Source organism: Carcharhinus amblyrhynchos, unplaced genomic scaffold (genome assembly GCF_965287045.1).
Source record: "Carcharhinus amblyrhynchos unplaced genomic scaffold, sCarAmb.v2.hapA chromosome_251, whole genome shotgun sequence".
Lineage (NCBI taxonomy): Eukaryota > Metazoa > Chordata > Chondrichthyes > Carcharhiniformes > Carcharhinidae > Carcharhinus > Carcharhinus amblyrhynchos.
Window position 1 is genome coordinate 82,736 of NW_027649991.1, and position 21,470 is coordinate 104,205.

Below are 21,470 nucleotides of genomic sequence, written 5' to 3' on the forward strand. Positions count from 1 at the left end.
TGAGATGCTGGGTATGCATATTGTACATCCCAAAAACCAACAGATTGCATCAAACAGTGGATGGCAAGGTGGCGCAGTGGTTAACACAGCTGCCTCACAGCGCCAGGGACCCAGGATCAATTCCAGCCTCAGGTCACTGTCTGTGTGGAGTTTGCACATTCTCCCCATGTCTGCATGGGTTTCCTACCAGGTGCTCCGGTTTCCCCTCAGTCTGAAAGATGTGTGGGTTAGGTGGATTGGCAGTGCTAAATTGCCTCTTAGTGTCAGGGGAGTGAGCAGGATAAATATGTAGGGTTACGGGAATAAGGTCTGGGTGGGATTGTGGTCAGTGCAGGTTTGATGGGCTGAGTGGCCTCCTTCTGTACTGTCAGGATTCTATGACTCTATGAATATGTCACAGCTGCCGTTTGCAGTGAGCAAGGTACAGACCGTACCCAACCACAGACTGTATCCACCCAGCCCACGCTCGCAAAAGCCAAAACACAGTGTCTATCATTAGATGTGATTCCACGACTGGACAATATTTGTGAAATAATAATGCTAAGAATTAGGTTGACAGTGGACTCTCAGTGCGGTGCACTTGTGTGTACTGGAAGCAATATACATTAATACACAGCCTGTTCTTTGCAGACAGAAAGAACATCTACACGCATTGCACCTGTTTCAGCCAAGCCAAACAAAACAGATGACAGCCATTCCCTGACCCATTCCTCAGTGCAATGTCTTGACCAATCAGGATCAAGCTGCATGGTTTAAATTTCAAACAATGTTTGGCAGTTAACAGTCAATCACTACCAACAAGTGCATTCTCCATGGCAATGTCTCTACCAATCAAAGTCCACTTGCCAGCCAATCAGCACTCTTCCCATACAGTATCAATTGTCCTTTTTCCCTTATACCAGCATTGCTGAAATGTCCTGATGAGTGCAAGACAAAAAGCTTTGATGTGTTTCCTTTGTCCAGCAATACTTAAGTTCTGTTCTACAAAACGACGTGGCACGCTAGCACAGTGGTTAGAGCTGCTGCTTCACAGCTCCAGGGACCTGGGTTCGATTCCCAGCTTGGGTCACTGTCTGTGTGGAGTTTGCACATTCTCCCTGTGTCTGCGTGGGTTTCCTCCGGGTGCTCCGGTTTCCTCCCACAGTCCAAAGATGTGCGGGTTAGGCTGATTGGCCATGCTAAAATTGCCCCTTAGTGTCCTGAGATACATAGGTTAGAGGGATTAGTGGGTAAATATGTAGGGATATGGGGATAGGGCCTGGGTGAGATTGTGGTCGGTGCAGACTCTTTCTGTACTGGAGGGTTTCTTTCTATGACTACTTTCTCATGCCTATTCCCAGACACAATGACTATGTATAGAATTATAGGATTGCTGGGGGCTGGGTGATTTTTAACCAGCTGTACTTTGCTATACACACAAGAAACCCATTTCTGCTGAGGTTACCAATTGAGGATATATTAATTGTAGACCGCAAGACATTTCTGTGTCGGAAGTGACTTTATATGAAGTCCTTCTTTGATTGCCAATTGCTACAGTACATTAATTTTTTTTTACATGTATGGTTATTACTCACTAAGTGGACTGTTAAATATAGTGTCTGTACAATCCCAAAATCAGGGAAGTGCACATAACACTCACCTTTAATCCCTGCCAGGGGAGACTGCCTCGTAGAAAATACATAAACATGTGTCCTAAAGCCTCCAAGTCATCTCTGCGGCTTTGCTCTAGGGAAAGACAAGAATGTATTCAGCTGATGAGTCGGCACATTCTGACAAGGAGGAATTACTGTGGAAACATAAAACACTCGATTAGGTATCTTAAGCCACTCAACATCAGACTAAGAAAGAAATGCTTTTATCCTGAGTACATGCAGAATCTAAAAGCCTGAAAATAATAGTGTGCAGACACCATCAGATTTCAATGAATTATAAGCGCAGTTTTTATCTTACTGTAAGTTCATAAAATGTGCTCAATTGTAACACCACCGTTTTTGGCTTTCGTACACTTTACTGCCAAATTAGCACAATAGTGGATGGGAGAAAAATAATTTAGGAATTCTCCATCCACATGCCCCCAAGTATCTATAATTCTAGGAGGGTCTCCACTCACCGTGAGGGTCTATCAATAATTGCAGACGATTCTTGCCCCTTAACCTCCCAAGTATCACTAAATGCAGGGCATCCTAGAATGTATAACAATGAATAGAGGAATCCCCTACACAGGACTGTTTAAAAAAAAAACACTAAACTAGATGTCAGTGCGCAGAAGGTCACTCATCGCGACTTTCCCAAAGGAAATTCTCTAACATTCTGGATTCTAGATTATCTGCAAGATGAGGTGGTGACAAGTCAAGCCCTATCTTAAATACACAGGAGTGCAGGAAGTTTACCAGGGTCAAAGTGAGGGAGGCTGTGTTCTGCAATTTCTGGGCTGTTTATAATCAGGCAACTGTTGACATCCCTTTAAAAACACCTCAGTACTTCATCAACCTGTTTCCCAAGGAGTTTTCTGTCCATTAGAAGTTCTAGATTGTCCAGATTTTTTAAAAGAAAATGGATGACCATTCCTGAGAAGTATTATTCCAATAAGATCATGGCTGATCTGAAGTGGATCAGTTCCACTTTCCTGCTTTCTCCCCATAACCCTTAATTCCCTTGTCTGTCAAAAACCTATCTACCCGTGACTTAAATATATTTAGTGAGGTAGCCTCCACCACTTCAACGGGCAGAGAATTCCAGAGATTCACCACCCTTTGAGTGAAGAAGTTCCTTAACTACATGGGGTTACGGAGATAAGGCCTGAGAAGGATTGTTGACAGTGCAGACCTGATGGGCCAAATGGCCTCCCTCTGTACTGTTAGGATTCTATGCTGTCAGACCTGCTGAGATTTTCCAGAATTTTCTGGTTTTGATCCACTCCAGGAACAGGAGCATGGATTCCAGGCTGACTGGCCAATGCAGTACTTGCACTGTCAGAGGCACCGCCTTTCTGGGAAGACGTTAAACTGAGATACTTTCTATTCTCACACACGGACATAAAAGATCCCATGACAGTACACAGGAAAAGGCTGGAATTCTGGTGACTGCACGGCCAGGGAACAGTATGTGTTTACTTTTCGTGGAGTTTGGGTGTGGTGCAGGGAGGAGGAGTGGGGGGTAAACAGAAGGAGCGAGGAGAATGTGAGAAATTGCAGAGAATCACCCCGGGGCATCTCTGTCAACTTGGAGCAGCCAGTGGCAGCTGCAAACCTATTTCCGTCAATGCCAGAGGATGGTGCACAGTGTTTGCAAAAATGGAGAAGGGAAAATAAATTCAAAATTGTTTCAGCGTGGTGGCACAGTGGTTAGCATTGTTGCTCACTGTGCCAAGAACCCAGGTTCAATTCCAGCCTCAGGCACTGTTGCTGTGAAATTTGCACATTCTCCCCGTGTCTGCGTAGGTTTCCTCTGGGTCTTCCGATTTCCTCCCACAGCCCAAAGATGTACGGGTTAGGCTGACTGGCCATGCTAAATTCTCTCTTAGTGTGAGGCTGATTAGGAGGGCAAATATGTGGGGTTGTGGGCACAGGGCCCGGACGGGATTGAGGTCCGTGCAGACTCGATGGGCCGAATGGCCTCCTCCTGCACTGTCAGATTCTACGAAGAAGAGAAGCCAAAAAAAGGCAACAAATAATGAAAAGTAATCACGTTGATTTTTCAATCAGAACTGAACAACAAAGCTGATCTGCGTAAATGATCAAGACACTTCTCATTTGTGGACACTTAAGTAACTTGATGCAAATGCATTCAGAATCGCATCACTGACAATCTATCACCATGCCCCAGTTACTTGAATCAATGTAAAATCTAAAACATCTCCAATCACAAATATCTTTCATGACATAATTAAATAGGTTAGGTGACATGAAGTGTTTTTCACTTTTCCTCAGGCAACACCATCTGTAAATGTCACAATTTATTTTACATCCAGATCGGAAATCATTTCCTCTTTTCCCCCCCATTCATCAATAAAACTGTTGACGTGCTTTGGCTCTCAAGCGATCAGGATGAATACAGGCTTTCCCGCGTAGTAGCCCCACCCAAAATACGTTCCAGCTAAGGCGACAGACCTTTGCCCAGGTGCGTGTTGATGGACATGTATCTTGCAGTGCCAGTTAAGCTCTTGTGCTCCCTGTACGGGATGTGCTTTTTGGTATCGGGATCAATATACTCCTTGGCTAAACCAAAGTCTATTATATGGATTATGTGTTCCTTTTTATTGCCTTGCCTTCCAATTAAAAAATTTTCTGGCTTGACGTCTCTGTAGATTAAGCTCTTTGAGTGGACATACTCCATTCGGTTCAGCTGTGGAAACAGATCAGACATGTTAAGAACAAGGTAACTTTTCCGATTTCTCCCTCCTTCCCCCCTCCCCTATTGACATAGGAAATCTTCTGCTATGGGGCAATCATTTGACCAACTTTTGCTCAAGAGAGATCTTCCCTTTTCCATACAAGTACCGTTAAGTTGAGAACGTACATTTTGGAACAGAAGCCCAGCTGAGTCCTGGATTCGAACCATATTCAACTATTCAAATCTTAACCACAATCAGTTAGTGTGTACTGGTGTAAAACTCTAGTCAGGATCTACTATTAATCCCTGGGAGGTAAAACTGCCACAAGGACGAATACATGAATAGGATGGGAATAAAGGGATATGGTCCCCAGAAGGATAGGAGGTTTGGAGGGCCAAAGGACCTGTTCTTGTGCTGTAATGTTCTTCGTTCTATCTAAGCACCCAGAGTGTTTGAACATTAATCAAGAGGAGGATAACGGGAGCATTTAAACTGCTACAGTTTCAAGTTACCACAAACTTAATAACCATCAACATACGGGCATTTGAACATGTATTGTTCTTTTATTTTGTACATTCCAAGTTACAATTCTCACCAGAAAGTGAGAGAATTACTACTTCCCATTATTGAACAAATCAATTCAATCCAAAAATAGAAACATACAGCATAAAAGACAGCCATTCAACTCATCATGCCTGGGCTGGCACTCTGAAGGAGTCATCCATTTGAACCCACATTCAAACTTTTCTTTCACCAATATTTGTCTGCTTCCCTTTTTAAAAGATATTATAGATTCTGCTTCTGTTGCTGCTATTGGTAAGGAGCGCACTGGATCCAAAAAATGTTAGTTTAACCAGAAGATTGAGAGACTTGATAAAAATTCCCCATAGCAAAGTGAAAATAGCGAACATCTCAGCTTGTCCACCAACTCAGCTTTATCCAATAAAGTCACCTACAGGTGCAGGTATACTGACATAGGTATCAACCATAGCTCTCTCGCCACTGTGACAGAACGCTGTGGGTTCTAATCCCAGTAGCCTGAACACAAACTCTAGGCTGATATTGCAGTGCTGAGGGAGTGCTGCACTGTCAGAGATGATGGCTGTAATCTTATAAACGTTCATGCCAAGGTGGGATTTTCCCAACCCACTGCAGTGGAGATTTGGCTGGCCATCAAATTCTCCAACCCTGCTGCAGCAGGAGCATGGTGTGAATGGGTGGTAAGATCGCACCCATTGTCTTTTGGCTAAGACGTTTGCTGCCTCTCTCAAAAGCGGAAGATACCATGGCTATATTTCAAAGTGCCCTGCCAATATTTATCCCTCAACCAACATTTGATCATTATCATATTGCTGTTGGGTATTTGTTTGCCATGTTTCATGCATTATAACTGTGACTTTACTTGGTAAATTCTTCACTGGCTGTAAGGCATTTCCAGATGTCCTGAAAGAAAGTTCTTCCTTTCAGAAGGAGAATGTGGGTCAGTAACTATCCAGAGCAGTTTCAATATAAGGTGCCCTTTCACAACACATCAGGAATTAGTTTCAGCGTGCTATATTTGCTGTGGCTGCATTACCAGAGCAGACAGTCCTGCTACTACAGCCTGGCAGTGGAAAGATAACCACACCAAACAGCTATTTACAAGCAGGATATTTATCCCAAAGTCACATTGTAAATCATACACAGAAAATCCGGACAAAGATCCTTTCCCAGTAAGAGGAATTGCTGCTTGGGCGGTAATGAAAAGTTAACTGATCTCTGGTCACACATTCTCAACTTTTATGAGTGGTTTTATGGATTTCTATCTTCGTGACTGAGGAGAGAGGGATGGAGAGATGATGATCTACAGGATGCTTACCTATCCTGGGTTAACACTCATAGAAAGAAATAGCAGTGTCTGAACACACAGTGGTCAACGACAAACCTCAAGAAATCCTGTTAAATAAAGTCAAGGCAATCCATCAATGCGCATGCCAAAGTTGACAAGTCAGTCAGTCCTGGTAAGCTTCTCATTCCTTCCCATCTCCTGATGAATCAAAATGAATCCCAGTGTCAGCCTTGTTTCAGTGGCAACACACTTGCCTCTCTGGGTTCAAGCCCCACTCCAGTGATCTGAGTACATAACTAGCACCTTTGTGCAGGACTGAGTGAATGCTGTACAGTCAGAAGTGAAACCAGATAGTGAGATGTTAGACCTATCTTCCCTTAGGGTAATGTAAAGATCCGACAGTAAGAAGTCTCACAACACCAGGTCAAAATCCAACAGGTTTATCTGGAATCACGAGCTTTCGGAGTCCTGCTCCTTCATCAGGTAAGTGATTTTACAGCATTGTTTGGGGAACAGCTGCCACGTTATACCAACGCACTTTGATATGTGGTAATGGTTGTAAGCGGCTTTGCAAATCTTCTGAGGTGATAAAACAGCGCTATGTAAATGCAATTCTTTTTCTATTCATTCTTTCATGGGATGTGGGCATCTCTGGCAAGGCCAGCATTTATTACCCAACCCGAATTGCCGTTGAGATGGTGGTGGTGAGCTGCTTTCTTGAACCGTTGCAGTCCATCTGATGCAGTGCTGTTAGGGAGGGAGTTCCAAGATTTTCAAGGCACTGTGCTAATCCCATGATCTCTACCACTCAGAAGGACAAGGGCAGCAGATACATGGGAATGTCACCACCTACAATTTCCTTTCCAATTCACTCACCATCCTGGCATGGGGAATATATCAGCTATTCCTTCACCGTTTTTGGGTCAACATCCTGGAACTCCCTTCCTAACATCAATGTGGGCGTACCAACACCACATGGACTGAAGCAGTTCACCACCACCTCCTCAAGGGGTAATTAGGGATGGGACACAAGTGCTGGCCTTTTCAACAACACATCATATGAATCAACAAGAAATAGTGTTTAGGCAATGACTGCATTCAAATCAGTTTAGCAGGGTACTGTCTATTCAATCAAAGTAACAGAGTACATCGCAAACTCTACAGCTGGATTACACTGTTGGTGCCAATGTATTTTCAATTCATGAATTGAACTCCTATTGCCCTCAAGAATATGTGGCGAACTGTATCCTTAGACCACAACAGTCTGAGCAATATAGGTATATCCGCAATGCTATCAGGAAGAGTGTTTCAGGACTTTGACCCAGCAATATTGAAGGAACGGTGACATAGCTCCAACTCAGGGTGCTGTGAGACTTGGGGGGGAAGCTTGGAAAAGGTGACGTTCTCATGCATCTGCGGCATGTGACCTTCCAGGTGGTAGAGATCAGGGGTTTGGAAGATGCCGTTGAAGTGGCCCTGCTGAATTGCTGCAACGCATCTTGTAGCACAGTGGTTAGCACTGCTACCTCACAGCGCCAGGGAACCGGGTTCGATTCCTGGCCTTGGATCACCATCTGTGCGGAGTTTGCACATCCTCCCCATATCTATGTGGGTTTCCTCCGGGTGCTCCAGTTTCCTCCCACAGCCCAAAAGATGCAGAGGGGTGCACTGGCCATGCTAGATTCTCCCTCAGTGTACCCGAACAGATACCAGAGTGTGGTGACGAAGGAATTTTCACAGTAACTTGATTGCAGTGTTAATCTGAGCCTACTTGTGGCATGAATAAACAAACTTTTAAAGACATGACCTTCTGGATGATAGAGGTCAAGGGTTTGCTGTTGAGGTGGGCCTGCTGAGGTGCTGCAGTGAATCTTGTACATGGAGCATACAGTTAGCACTATGTGCCGATGGTGGGGGGGGAGTGAATGATAAAGGGGTGCCATTCAGGCAGGCTGCTTTATACTGGATGGTGTTGAGTTTGTATTCTCCTCTTCTCTCTCCAGAACGCTGAAACAGATGTTCCAAGCTTTCTCCGTCTTGAATTCAGATTTATAGCATCGGCATTATTTTGCTGTTGTATTATTGATGGGCACAATTAGCTTTCAGGCACAGCCTTCACAAAACAAATCTCACAGCACTGAGAATTTGCAAGTACATCCATCCATTCAACTGCACTTGAAATGGATACCAAGGAAGGATTTGCACAAACACTTAATTAAATGGTTCTGAACTGGAACAAACTAATCATTGTGCTGTCAGGGACATCAGCTCAGATTATCCCACTGTATTTCAATTTGCGAAATTTTCATTACCATCTAAATGCAGGGAAGAAACTCATCTGCTAGCTGCAGAAGATGTTGCTTGAAATAAATTCAAGCATTGGGTTCAAAGGCAAGCTGTAAAGAAAAGAAACATCAGAACAAACAGATCAATATTCAAAGGCTGCATGATGCAAGTTAATAAGAGTCATCTCTGAATCACACATCGAGGTTTTTGGCTGTGTTCTCCAGTACAGCTTTTTTTTTCCCCAATAAAGCTTAAGTTCAAAACAAAACAACCATCTTCTTGGTGAAAATGCTCTCAAGCATTTAATATTTAAGTAAATATCAAGTAACTGTAGCTTTCTCCCTCCCTTTGGAGCAGGAGAAGCTGAAAGGATATTATTAAACCAGAAAGAGTGCAGAAAAGTTTTACTGGGATGCTACTAGGACTTGGTGGTTTGAGTTATAAGGAGAGGCTGGATAGACTGGGACTTTTTTCTTCTACAGCGTAGGAGGCTGAGGCGTGGTCTTATAGAAGTCTACAAAATAATGAAGGGCACAGATCAGCGAGATAGTCAATATCTTATCTCAAAGATAGGGGAGTCTAAAACTGGAGGGCATAGGATTAAGATGACGGGGAGAGATACAAGGGTCCAGAGGGGCAATTTTTTCAGAGGGTGGTGAGTATCTGCCAGAGTGGTAGTAGAGGTGGGTACAATTTGGGCCGAAGGGCCTGTTTCCATGCTGTAAACCTCTAGGACTCCAAGAGCCAATTAGGTCCTTCAGCCACAATCTCATTGAATGGCGGAACAATCCATATATTTACCCTCTCAGGCCAACGAGAAAATAAGGCCTCACAATGGCACAGTGGTTAGCACTGCTGCCTCACAGCGCCAGGGTCCCGGGCTCAATTCCAGCCTCGGTCAACTGTCTAATGTAGAGTTTTCCTGTTCTTGCCATGTCTGCGTGGGTTTGCTCTGGGTATTCTGGTTTCCTCTCACACTCCAAAGATGTGCGATTATGTGGATTGGCCATGCTAAATTGCCCGCGACTGACCCAGGATATGTAGGTTAGGAGGATTAGCCAGGTAAATTGATAAGTAAGATGCTCTGTTGGAGAGTTGATGCAGGTTCAGTGGCTCGAATGGCTTCCTTCTGTACTGTAGGGATTCTATGATTCTAATGTACAATTTTCATAATTGTATGGCGTCTCAAAGTACTCCACAGCCAAAGGAAAACGTTTCAGTGCTGTCACCCTCGTACTGTCATAAACATGGCTGCCAACCTGCACAAAGCGAACGCCCACTAACACTATCTGGCAGATCATTTGTTTTTGCAATGTTGATTCAGGGATTAAATGTTGGCTAGGACACTGAGGATAACTCTGCTTTCAAAACAGAACTAGGAGATCCACCAAGAGCAGGCAGGGGGGGCCTCAGCTTAATGTCTCATTCAAATAACAGTGCACCCAATAGTCCAGCGCTCCCTCTGCTCTGCTCTAGACTGCCAAGCTTGGTTTTTATACCCAAGTCCTGGTAGGTGACAGAACAGAAACCAATGATTCAAAGGCGAATCCCAATTAAGCCATCACTGACACTAAAGTCAAACTGCAGCAACATGTCAAGCCAGCTCACTCGAAACAGTATTTTAGAGGAGTGCTTAACCTGCTAATGCTGTCAATTTGAGAACCTAGCCATTCTTCTTGCAAATACCAATTGACAGGTTGCCCAATCTGGCAACTGCCAAATTTGGTTTGGGGTCCTCTTCAAACTTCCACCTGAGCCTTTTTTCCTTCAAACAATGAAATTAGCCACAAGTAGATTTGGACAGTAGGTGGTTAATTCTTTCCTGGAAACAGTGGAAGAGAAGAGGCTGCCAATTTGCCTGGTGAAAACTGGATTGCTGAATTCTGTCAAGCGAGCACTGAACCCGTTTCTGGCTGAGGAGGACATTACAAGCAAGAGGTACCTTGAAACTCTGCTCAAAGCTCAGTGGCAGAGTGGTTAGCACTGCTGCCTCACAGCACCAGGGATCTGGGTTCGAATCCTGGTTTGGGTCACTGTCTGCATGAAGTCTGCACATTCTCCCTGTGTCTGCGTGGGTTTCCTCCAGGTGCTCCGGTTTCCTTCCACAGTCCAAAGATGTATGGGTTAGGTTAATTGGCCATACTAAATTGGCCCTAGTGTTAGGGGAATTAGCAGGGTAAATGTGTGGGGTTACGGGAATAGGTCTTGGGTGGGGTTGTGGTTGGTACAGACTTGATGGGCTGAACGGCCTCCTTCTGTATTGGAGGGATTCTATGATTCTATGAAGTTCCCCTTCAAGCCACACCTCATCGTGACATGGAACGAAATTGTTGTTTCTTCACTGTCATTGGATCAAAAATTTTGAAACTCCCTTCCAAACAGTATTCTGCGTGTTCCTGCAGAACATGGGCTGCAGTGGTTCAAGACAGCCACCTTCTCAAGGGCACTTTGAGAGGGGCCACAAAGACTGGCCTAGCCAACAATGTCCACATCCAATGAACAAAAGAAAAATCAAAGCCAGGCAAATTTGCCCCCGGACTAGTTTCAATTGCCCAAGGGGGCCAGGGAGAAATCTGCCTGATTTTCTTTCTCTCAATTGCCGTGAGTTATTCAATCTTCCTGGGAAATTATATAGCTATCAGTTGGGACATGGAGACAATGTATTAGCAGTACAACTATCGAACAGACTAACTGGACAAGTGGGCCCCTCCCTTTATGAAAAATGACAGACTTTCAGGTTCAATGGATGAAAACACAAGAATATTGTCCTCAGAGGCCACCTCCAGGGTGATTAAAAAACTCTGACTGACTTCTAACTCAACTTTAATGTCATTCAGTAGGGCTGACAGTGACTGCTGAGTTATTAATCACTGCTCCATCCAGTGAAAACAAGCTCTTACACCGAAAGTTGCAGAACTCAATACAAAAACCAAAGTAATCTGACGAAGTGAAAAGTCTTGCGTGCGAGGGAGTGCCGCACTGTCAGAGGGTCGGTACTGAGGGAGCGCCGCACCGTCAGAGGGTCAGTACTGAGGGAGCGCCGCACCGTCAGAGGGTCGGTACTGAGGGAACGCTGCACTGTTGGAGGGTCAATACGGAGGGAGTGCCATACTGAGGGAGTGTTGCACTGTCGGAGAGTCAGTACCATCTTACGCTGTCTGACAGCCCAGTTGATTCACATCCCATGAATCTGTTCGAACTGCATGTACTGTTAGTGAGCCAATATTTAAATTTCCACATACAGCACTGAGTGGCATTTTTTGGTTGGTTAAGGGAGTAATGTTGAATAGAAACTGCCTCTAATTCTGCCAATAGCACCGTGGAATCTTTCCACCGCCACCTGAAATACTGGCACTTTAGATTATCTGAAGGTATTTTCAACTAGTAAGAGCAAGTTTCCCCAGATATCAGGGGTGGCAAAGATTGACTGATCAATGCAGTCTCCTGGAGTCTATGACTATCTCGAGAATCAGGGAAAAAGTGTTTCTGAATCTCTAAGTTTTTCAAATCTCCCAGAAAATTGGTGTTCCAGGGCTGGGCCGGGATTTGATTGTCTGCAATCTGGGGCTGGCACAGGCTGGATAACCCATTCAGCCTTTGCTTGTCCTTTATCGTATGCCTGTATCCAAGCAACTCTAAAGGTGTAGCATTCCCCTGGCAACATGATCCTCGAGTGGCATTTGATTTGATCTGTTGAGTCACGTGACAGCATCAGAACCACGTTGACACATCGGGCAACCTACGCGGATGAGTAATTTTGGTTCTTACCTGTTCCCGGCTACAAATTCATGTGGGTGTAAGTTTGAATGACCTTGCTAAAGTTCCTGTCATTGTTATTTTTAACACAATTGTTAACCTGCTGAAAATAAGTGTGCAGCATCGCAGAATTATAAATTTCATCACTGAAAATACCACTTAAAGCAACAATTTTTTTGGGTAAACAAAATAGTCATTTAAAACCCAAGCTATGCCTGTGATACAGGTAAGAACAAGGAGCAGGAGTAGGCCATTCAGCCCCTCGAGCCTGCTCCACCATTTAATACAATCATGGCTGATCTCATCTCGTCCTGATCTCCACCTGCCATCCGTTCTCCATAACTCTTCAATCCATTACTGCTTAAAAATCTGTCCATCTCCTCTTTAAATTTACTCAACGTCCCAACACTGGAGTAGTGAATTCCAATGTCCCACATTGGGAAACACAGTGGTTAGCACTGCTGCCTCACAGCACCAGGGACCTGGGTTCAATTCCGGCCTCAGCTCACCGGCTGTGTGGAGTTTGCACATTCTCCTCGTGTCTGCATAAGAACATAAGAACATAAGAAATAGGAGCAGGAGTAGGCCATCTAGCCCTTCGAGCCTGCCCCGCCATTCAATAAGATCATGGCTGATCTGTTGTGGCTCAGTTCCACTTTCCCGCCCTCTCCCCATAACCCTTAATCCCCTCTCTTATCAAGAACCCATCAACCCGCTTCTTAAAAATATTTAGCGAGGCAGCCTCCACCACTTCAACGGGCAGAGAATTCCAGAGATTCACCACCCTTTGAGTGAAGAAGTTCCTCCTCAACTCCGTTCTAAACCGCCTCCCCTTTATCTTGAGGCTGTGCCCCCTAGTCCTACTGTCTTTTTTGAGCGGGAAGAGTCTCTCCACCTCTATCCTATCCATCCCATTCATCATCTTATACGTCTCAATGAGATCTCCCCTCATTCTTCTAAACTCTAACGAGTACAAGCCTAGTTTATTCAGCCTCTCCTCATAGCTCAATCCCCTCAACTCCGGTATCAGCCTAGTAAACCTCCTCTGCACTCCCTCCAGGGCCAAAATATCCTTGCGCAGGTGCGGCGCCCAAAACTGCACACAGTACTCCAGCTGCGGCCTCACCAATGCCCTATACAGCTGCAGCAAGACCTCCCTACTTTTATATTCAATCCCCCTCGCTATGAAGGCCAGCATCCCATTCGCCTTCCTGACCACCTGCTGCACCTGCAAGCTGGGTTTTTGCGACTCATGCACAAGGACCCCGAGGTCCCTCTGCACCGTCGCCTGCTGCAGTTTTTCGCCACGTAAGTAATAGTCCTTCCTGCCATTCTTCCTACCAAAGTGGACCACCTCACACTTGCCAACATTGCCAGCATGGGTTTCCTCCGGGTGCTTTGGTTTCCTCCCACACTCCAAAGGTGTGCGGGTTAGGTTGATGGGGCAATTTAGCATGGCCAGTGTCAGAGGAACTAGCAGGGTAAATATGTGGGGTTTTGGGGATAGGGCCTGGAGTGGGATTGTGGTTCACGCAGACTCAACGGGCCAAATGGCTTTCTTCTGCACTGGAGGATTGTGTGACATCCGCCGCACTCTGGGGTAGCAAATTCCAGACTCACGATCCTGGGAGAGAAGTAATTTCTCCTCATCTCTGTTTTAAATCCGTCACTCCTTATCCTAAAACTATGGCATCTCATTCAAGATTGCTACACCAAAGGAGACATCCTCTCCGCATCTAACCTGTCAAACCCCTCTAGCATCTTATCAACCTTAATTAGATCTCCGATCATTCTTCTAAACTCTAGAGAGTGTAGCCCCTATACTGCTCAATGTCACTTGGTAAGAGAAACCCTGCTCTTTGGAATCAACCTAGTGAACCTCCTCTGAACGACCTCCAATATACATTCCTCCTCAAGTAAGGGGAGCAAAACTACACAACACTGCAGGTGTGGTCTCACTAATGCCCAGTACAGTAGCAGCAACACTTCCCTACTATTATACTCCATTTCTTTAGCAATAAATGCCAGAATTCCATTTGTCTTCCTTATCGCCTGCTGTAACTACACACTAGTTTTCTGCGGTTCATGCACAGATCCCTCTGCTTTCAAGCTCTCTGAAATTTTTGTCTATTTAGGTAAGTTGCATTCTATTTGTCTGACCAAAACCAATAATCCACATTAAACTTCGTCTGCCAAATTTTGGCCCACTAACCTCACCTATCCATATTCATTTTTTAAATGGCTTATTTCTTTATCGTAAGTTACTCTCCCACCTGTTTTAGTGTTGTCTGCAAACCTTCTATCCCCGAGTCCAAGTCATTAAGAGATTGCAAATATCTGGGTTCCAAGGACCAAACACATGGCACTCCACAAATTACATCTTGCCAACCAGAAGAAAACCCCATTTATTCCAATTCTCTCCTGGTTAGCCAGTCCTCTATCCAAGCTAATAAACTACTGCAATTCCATGTGACCTTACTTTGCATATTAATCTTTTGTACAGCACTTTATCTCCTTTAGCGCCTTCTGGAAGTCTAGATGTATACATCTACAGAATCCCCATCATCCACTTATTTTGTTAGATCCTCAAAGGACTCAAGCCAATTAGTCAATCGCAGTTTACCCATCATAAAACCATGCTGACATGGATTGCATTCTGTTTTTCCAAATGTACCCAGTTGTCTACACCTCAGAGCATTCTCTTCTCCATCTCCATTTATTTAGTTTAATTATGGGGTTGTCATTGATGCAGGCTTGATCAGCCGAATGGCTTCTTTGTACACTGTAGGGATTCTATGGTGGGATGGGAAGTGTTTTACTGTATTTGTGGTTATCTCATTAAGGTTGCTTGAAGCAGTGCCCCTCAATCCCCAGCTGGCAGGAATAACAGCACAGCATCCTTATTTCACAATAATTATTTGTGATTAACCAAACTAAGGGACAAATCAAAACAGCAGATCCTTATAGGGACACTTGACTTGGTCTTGTCTCAGACGCTCCCAAATTGAAATTTCATTGACACTCCTTAAACGATGGTAGCCAACTGAAGCACCTCAATGGAACCAGCTGAGACTTTGCCAGATGAATGAGGTGTGGACACTAAGTGTTGGCCTTGCCACTGATATGCATGTCCCATGAAAAAGTAAAGAAACTTTGAATTCCAGCATAAGAATTAAACCCCCTATGCAATAATTAAGCATAACTAAAGACCCCATGCACCCCAGGCATTCTCTCTTCCACCTCCTTCCGTCAGGAAAAAGATACAAAAGTCTGAGGACACATACCAATCGACTCAAAAACAGCTTCTTCCCTGCTACTGTCTCACTTTTGAATGCACCTACCTTACACTCAGTTGTTCTTTCTCTACACCCTAGCTGTGACTGTAACACTACATTCTGCATCTCTCCTTTCCTTCTCTATGAACACCATGCTTTGTCTGTATAGCGCATGAGAAACAATACTTTTCATTGTATCCCAATACATGGGTTAATAATAAATCAAATCAAACAGTATTTCTTTCCATGTATTGCAACGTAAATCTTTCCCTGCTTTGGCAGCTGTACAACTTTCAGACCTATTGCATGGACAAATGATAAACCATTTCTCTAGTTAGTCTACATATTAACTTGTCCTCATGTGTCCTGTTCAGTAGGTTACTTGTTGGATAAGAATCTTACATCTTATCTTTCAATTGTAACGTTGCCTTTTCTCTGTCCAAACGACAACAAGACTTCACTGGGATGCAAGATATTCGAGATATTAATCATCTCGAACTGACTTCCCCCACATTAATAAGGACAGGGGGGGCAGGAAAGCAAAGAAAACTTCTGATATACCAGTCACGCAGGAATTTATTTGATATTTTTGATCTCCTGCATCAATGCTACAAATTTATTTCTGAAAGCTAAGTTTCTTCATCTCTGAATAAAGCCCTATCCTTAGTTGTATGTTTTTATTCAGTAAGGTCTGCTATAATATGGCTCACCGAAAATGCTTGGGAGATCACCTCTTACATCAGTACCCCACTGCCACTCCCCAACAGTTCCCAATCTCCATTCCCATCCCCATCACAACTCATAACTCCTCACTTGACAGGGACTCTTTTTTTGTAGATTCCTGTTGGGGACTCTCCCGTTCACCTCTCTCCACATCACCACTACCCCAAGTCCCAGCCCTGGTTAAAATAGACACTGTGATCTTCAGAAAGCAGAAGAATTCGCTCGTGTTTTAAACAATTTTGTAAAGTAGTTTGAAAATGTAAGAACACAGATCCAGCTGGCGCAGGCACGCGTGCGCGCCCAGCCGGCGCAGACCCGCGTGCGCGCCCAGCCGGCGCAGACCCGCGTGCGCCAAGCTAACAGAACGTGCACGAAGCTGACAGATACACATACACACAGCTTAAACACACACGTGCACAGTTGATAGATACTTGCATACACACACCTGACAGACACACACCCACACACGCTGACTTGCCGACAGACATACACAAAAAAAAATTAAAGCATCAACAATGATTTGACATTTCAAGGATTTTTTTGCCAGCGGGTGGTGGGGGATCAATGATTTAGTACAGCAATTCAAACAGTGAAACCGTTCATCTTAAATCACTGCAGGCAATGCGAACATAAAATTCATAAACAGTCTGAGAACAGAGATTTCACACAGAATTACTTCAGTCATATCGCTCACCAACTGAATGGCAATCATTAGCACAGTCTTCAGCGTGAATGTCCGGTCACACAGGTCAAAGAGGTCCTCCAGGCTTGGTCCCAGCAGCTCCAGCACCATGGCATTGTATTTACTACATGGTCCAAAGTAATAAACCTGAGGAACTCCTTCAGCTGAAAGGCAAAGCAGAAGGACCGCATTTAGCGAAAACCAAACTGACTTTTCAATAATGGTCTAAGAAATGTCATCAAAGAGATAACGAGGAGACTCAACCCATTGTTTAGCCAGCGTTGAACACCCCCTGTACCACGTATAGAAGACGATTATTTTGATGTGAGCTTATTCAATGTTTTCAAACACCTGACCTTACCCTGCAACATATTTGATTTCTCACCCGTCTTTACAAGAATGGTTAATAATGAAGAATACAGAAACGCTGAATGAAGCATACATTCAAGAGACGGCTGGATACAGCACTTGAGGCGAATGGGATCAAAGGTTATGGGGAGAAAGCAGGCTATTGAGTTGGACAATGAGCCATGATTGTAATGAATGGTGGAGCAGGCTCAAAGGGCCGAATGGCCTCTTCCTGCTCCTATGTTTCTATGTCTAATAGATATGTGAAATGTTTAAGTACGAATTAGAACAAAATCAATTCAATAACAGATGTAACTGTCTTAACTCAGTCTTTAAAAAAAATTTGATTAGTGTCACAAGTAGGCTTACATTAACACTGCAATGAAGTAGAACATAGAACATTGCAGTACAGGCCCTTCGGCCCTCAACGTTGCGCCGACCAGTGGAACCAATCTAATGACCCTCTAAACTAAACTACTCCATTGCTGTGAAAATCCCCCAGTCGCCACACTCCTGCGCCTGTTCGGGTACGCTGCGGGAGAATTTAGCTCTTTTTGGACTGTGGGAGGAAACTGAAGCACTCGGAGGAAACCCACGCAGACGTGGGGAGAACGTGCAGACTCTGCACAGACAGTGACCCAAGCCGGGAAATGAACCTAGGTCCCTGTGAGGCAGCAGTGCTAACCAGTGTGCCGCCCTGGACATACCAAAGCTGTCAAGCAAGTTCAGAAAGTAACATCAATGTTGACAGCTTAAAGTATCACTGCCTTGGTTAAACAACACTGAGGGAATCAGGGTAATAACTGACTAAATTAGTACAAGATGCAAGACAGCTCAACTACAAGTCATCCACAATTCACCTTCAAATTAGTCCCAAAATAGAACCCAGAGATGCAGCACCTAACAACAAGTTCACATTTCCACAGTCACAAGGAAGATAACAGTAGTAGAAATAAGAGGGACAGGAGGAAGTGGAACCACGAGAGATGGACAGTGGAAAACTGAGATGATTGAGGACAAAGTAGCAGACTGAGTTGGAAATTAATCCCAGGTCAAGGAGGGGAAACATGCCTTGATTGCAAAGAGCACCAAATTTGAATTCACACAAAATATTCACAGAATCCCTCCAGTGCAGGAGGCCAGTCGGCTCATTGAGTCTACACCGATTCTCCGACAGAGCATCCTACCCAGGTCCATCCCCTGCGTTATACCCCTAGCCTCACACATTTATCCCACTAATCCCTCTAACTGACACACCCTTGGACATTAAGGGGCGATTTAACATAGCCAATCCACCTAACCTGCACATCTTTGGAGTGTGGGAGGAAACCCACACAGACATGGGGAGAATGTGCAAACTCCACACAGACAGTCATCCAAGGCCAGAATTGAACCCAGGTCCCTGTTGCTCAGAGGCAGCAGTGAGAACCACTGTGCGGCCCTCTAACACTGCAATGAAGTTACTGCGAAAGTCCCCGAAGTCGGGTACACTGAGGGTGAATTTAGTACGGCCAATTCACCTAACCAGCACATCTTTCAGACTGTGGGAGGAAACCAGAATATCTGTGTGAAACTCACGCAGACACGTGGACAACGTGCAGACTCCGCACAGACAGTGATCAAGCTGGGAATTGAACCTGGCGCTGTGAGGCAGCGTTGCTAATCACTGTGCCACCGTGCTCACAAGTAACTTTAACACTCAACTAATTGGCTTTGCAGTTTAATTTCACATTTCCATTAAGTGCTGCTTGCTGGAGGCAGGGATCGATAGTCAGCTGGCTAACTTCTCCCCCCCTCCTCAGCCGAGGGGATTGAGGATAATTACAACATTCTACTTCTTGCCTCGCTAGACAGAACAGAATTGCTCATGGAGCTTATTGTCTGTACGACTTCAATTGTTCCAGAGGCATCCTAGTGAATGATGCCCGCATACAGATCAAGACAATTCATTTCTTCCTGGTTGAAGTGGCTGAGGATGGGAGAGGAGTTGGAGAGGGACACTTCAGGCTGTCGGACACCACTGTCAATTAGTGCGGACATGAAGAACGTTTCTACGAAGCATACAGTTAGTGCTGCCTTAAGAATGTGATAGAGACAATTTCAATCATGGCTTTCAGAAAGAATCAGATTATGTGAAGCATTAGGGGGAGACAGGGGAACGATGGGGGCTGTGTCACTAACTGAGTTGCTCTTGCAGCAGCCAGCACAGGTATGATGGGCCAAATGGCCTCCTTCTGCACGGTTAAAAAGTGAAACATAATCTCAGTGTTCCTCCAGTGATCACCATTTCCAATTAGGACTCATTGACACAAAAAAGATACTTGCATTAATAAATAGAAAGGCCCCAAGGTGCTTCAGAGAGGAGAATGGCTATTTGATCCATAATTGTTGTCGGGGGTGTGGGGGGCCTTGAAGTGAGGTGTGCGTGCGCCAGGGAGGTGGACCTTGATTCTCCAAAGATTTGACCCATCAGACATGGTTGGGTTTACAGGGCTGTGGTTGCCTGGAGCACTGGGAAATCAATAATCGAGCAATGATTCCTCTGTTACCCTGAGCAGAGCGTAAACACCATCCGTCACGTATAAGCATTAAAAGGAAGTGAAGGAGATAACCTTTGCTGATGGCTTAGTAACTCTAGAGCTATGCTCAGCCTTAGCAACTGGCAGTCTGCCAGAGCTACAGATGCAATCATGAGTGTTCCACATCTGTCACTATCTGGTGACTGGGGTCAAACTACACTAAATGTCTAATAGGGTGCTCACTACAGTCACATCAAAAATTGAAACCTTGTTAGATTGAAAGGAGTGATGAATTTCAAATGAGTCTCAGCTGAGCTGCTGAAGCGCGCACGGTCCTGGTGGCAGAGCTACACAATGCTAAACATCCGCGCTTTCATCCCCTGTACATTCAGGGTTCAGCAAGGCTGACTCAATACAAGCTGTTTAGGCAGGCTCTTTGCATGGGCAGCAAGAGTTAGTGGGGGAGGTGGGATGTGGAGTTGAGACCACAATCAGATCAGCCATGATCTTATTGGATGGGTTCAAGGGGCCGAATGGTCTACTTGTATCGCAAATGTTCGTGTGATTTAACTGGTTTCGTATGGTTTTGACTGGAAGACCAAAGGAATTTGGCATGTCTCCTACGACTCTCACCAACTTTTACAGATGCACCATAGAAAGCATTCTTTCTGGTTGTATCGCAGCTTGGTATGGGCTCCTGCTCTGCCCAAGACCGCAAGGAACTACAAAGGATCGTAAACGAAGCCGAGTCCATCACGCAACCAGCCTCTCATCCATTGACTCTGTCTATACTTCCTGCTGCCCGAGAAAAGCAGCCAGCATAGTTAAGGACCCCAGGCATCCCGGACATTCTCTCTTCCACCTTCTTCCGTTGAGAAAAAAGTACAAAAGTCTGAGGTCACGTACCAACCAACTCAAGAACAGCTTCTTCCCTGCTGCTGTCAGACTTTTGAATGGACCTACCTCGCACAAAGTTGATTTTTCTTTACACTCTAACTATGACTGTAACACGACATTCTGCACTCTCTCCTTTCCTTCTTTATAAATGGTATGCTTTGTCTGTATAGTGTGCAAGAAACAATATTTTTCAGTGTGTTAATACGTGACAATAATAAATCAAATCAAAATCAAATGGTTCCTCCAGCGTTAAATAGCTGCAGTTCTGACACATTTGACTACAAAATGCATAATTTTGCTGATTCAATGTTCACATCTAACGAAAAATCTTTGCTCTCCCATCTCAATTGCAGTTCTAGCTACGGCAATGTCCATTAGATAGAGATGATCAATAGTCATTTGCAGCCTGCTGGTTTTGTACCAATAGTCTTTTAATGTATAGCAAAGCTTCAGGGAAGGGCGAATGATGTGAGAAGCTTTGAAGCTGGGGTTCAGATGAGGTGGCTGCTAGGAGAAAATGGAACATGCACGGCAACCATCAAGCCAGGTTTGACAAGTGAGCTGATGGAACCAGACAGGGTTTCCCGAGATGGGAATGAAGCCAATTCCCACACGGAGCTGCAGGAGTGGAGAGGTGCACAGGGGAGCTTTGTACACAAGCCGAGAAGGCAGACTGCAAGGACTGCAGAAACAGAACCCGGCAGGTTTCACGGCAAGTCTCAGATTGTACAAGGAACAGGCTGCACACTAAAGGATAACCAAAGCAAAGGGGCAGGATTTTCCGGCTGCGCTCGCCCCAAGGTCAGAAAACGCCACCCAAGAT

General features: G+C 44.8%; 1 protein-coding gene across 3 annotated transcripts in view; it reads right to left on the minus strand.

Moving 5' to 3' along the window:
* LOC145338934 (casein kinase I-like) overlaps nt 1-21,470 on the minus strand; it is a 191,665-nt gene that overhangs the window by 64,165 nt on the left and 106,030 nt on the right. For all 3 annotated transcript variants that reach the window (XM_080183333.1, XM_080183334.1, XM_080183335.1), the window contains exons 7-9: nt 16,896-17,047; nt 4,110-4,344; nt 1,640-1,725 (exon numbers count right to left, since the gene is read on the minus strand). In XM_080183333.1, the coding sequence (XP_080039459.1) occupies nt 1,640-1,725; nt 4,110-4,344; nt 16,896-17,047 (473 nt within the window). The remainder of the gene's footprint in view (nt 1-1,639; nt 1,726-4,109; nt 4,345-16,895; nt 17,048-21,470) is intronic.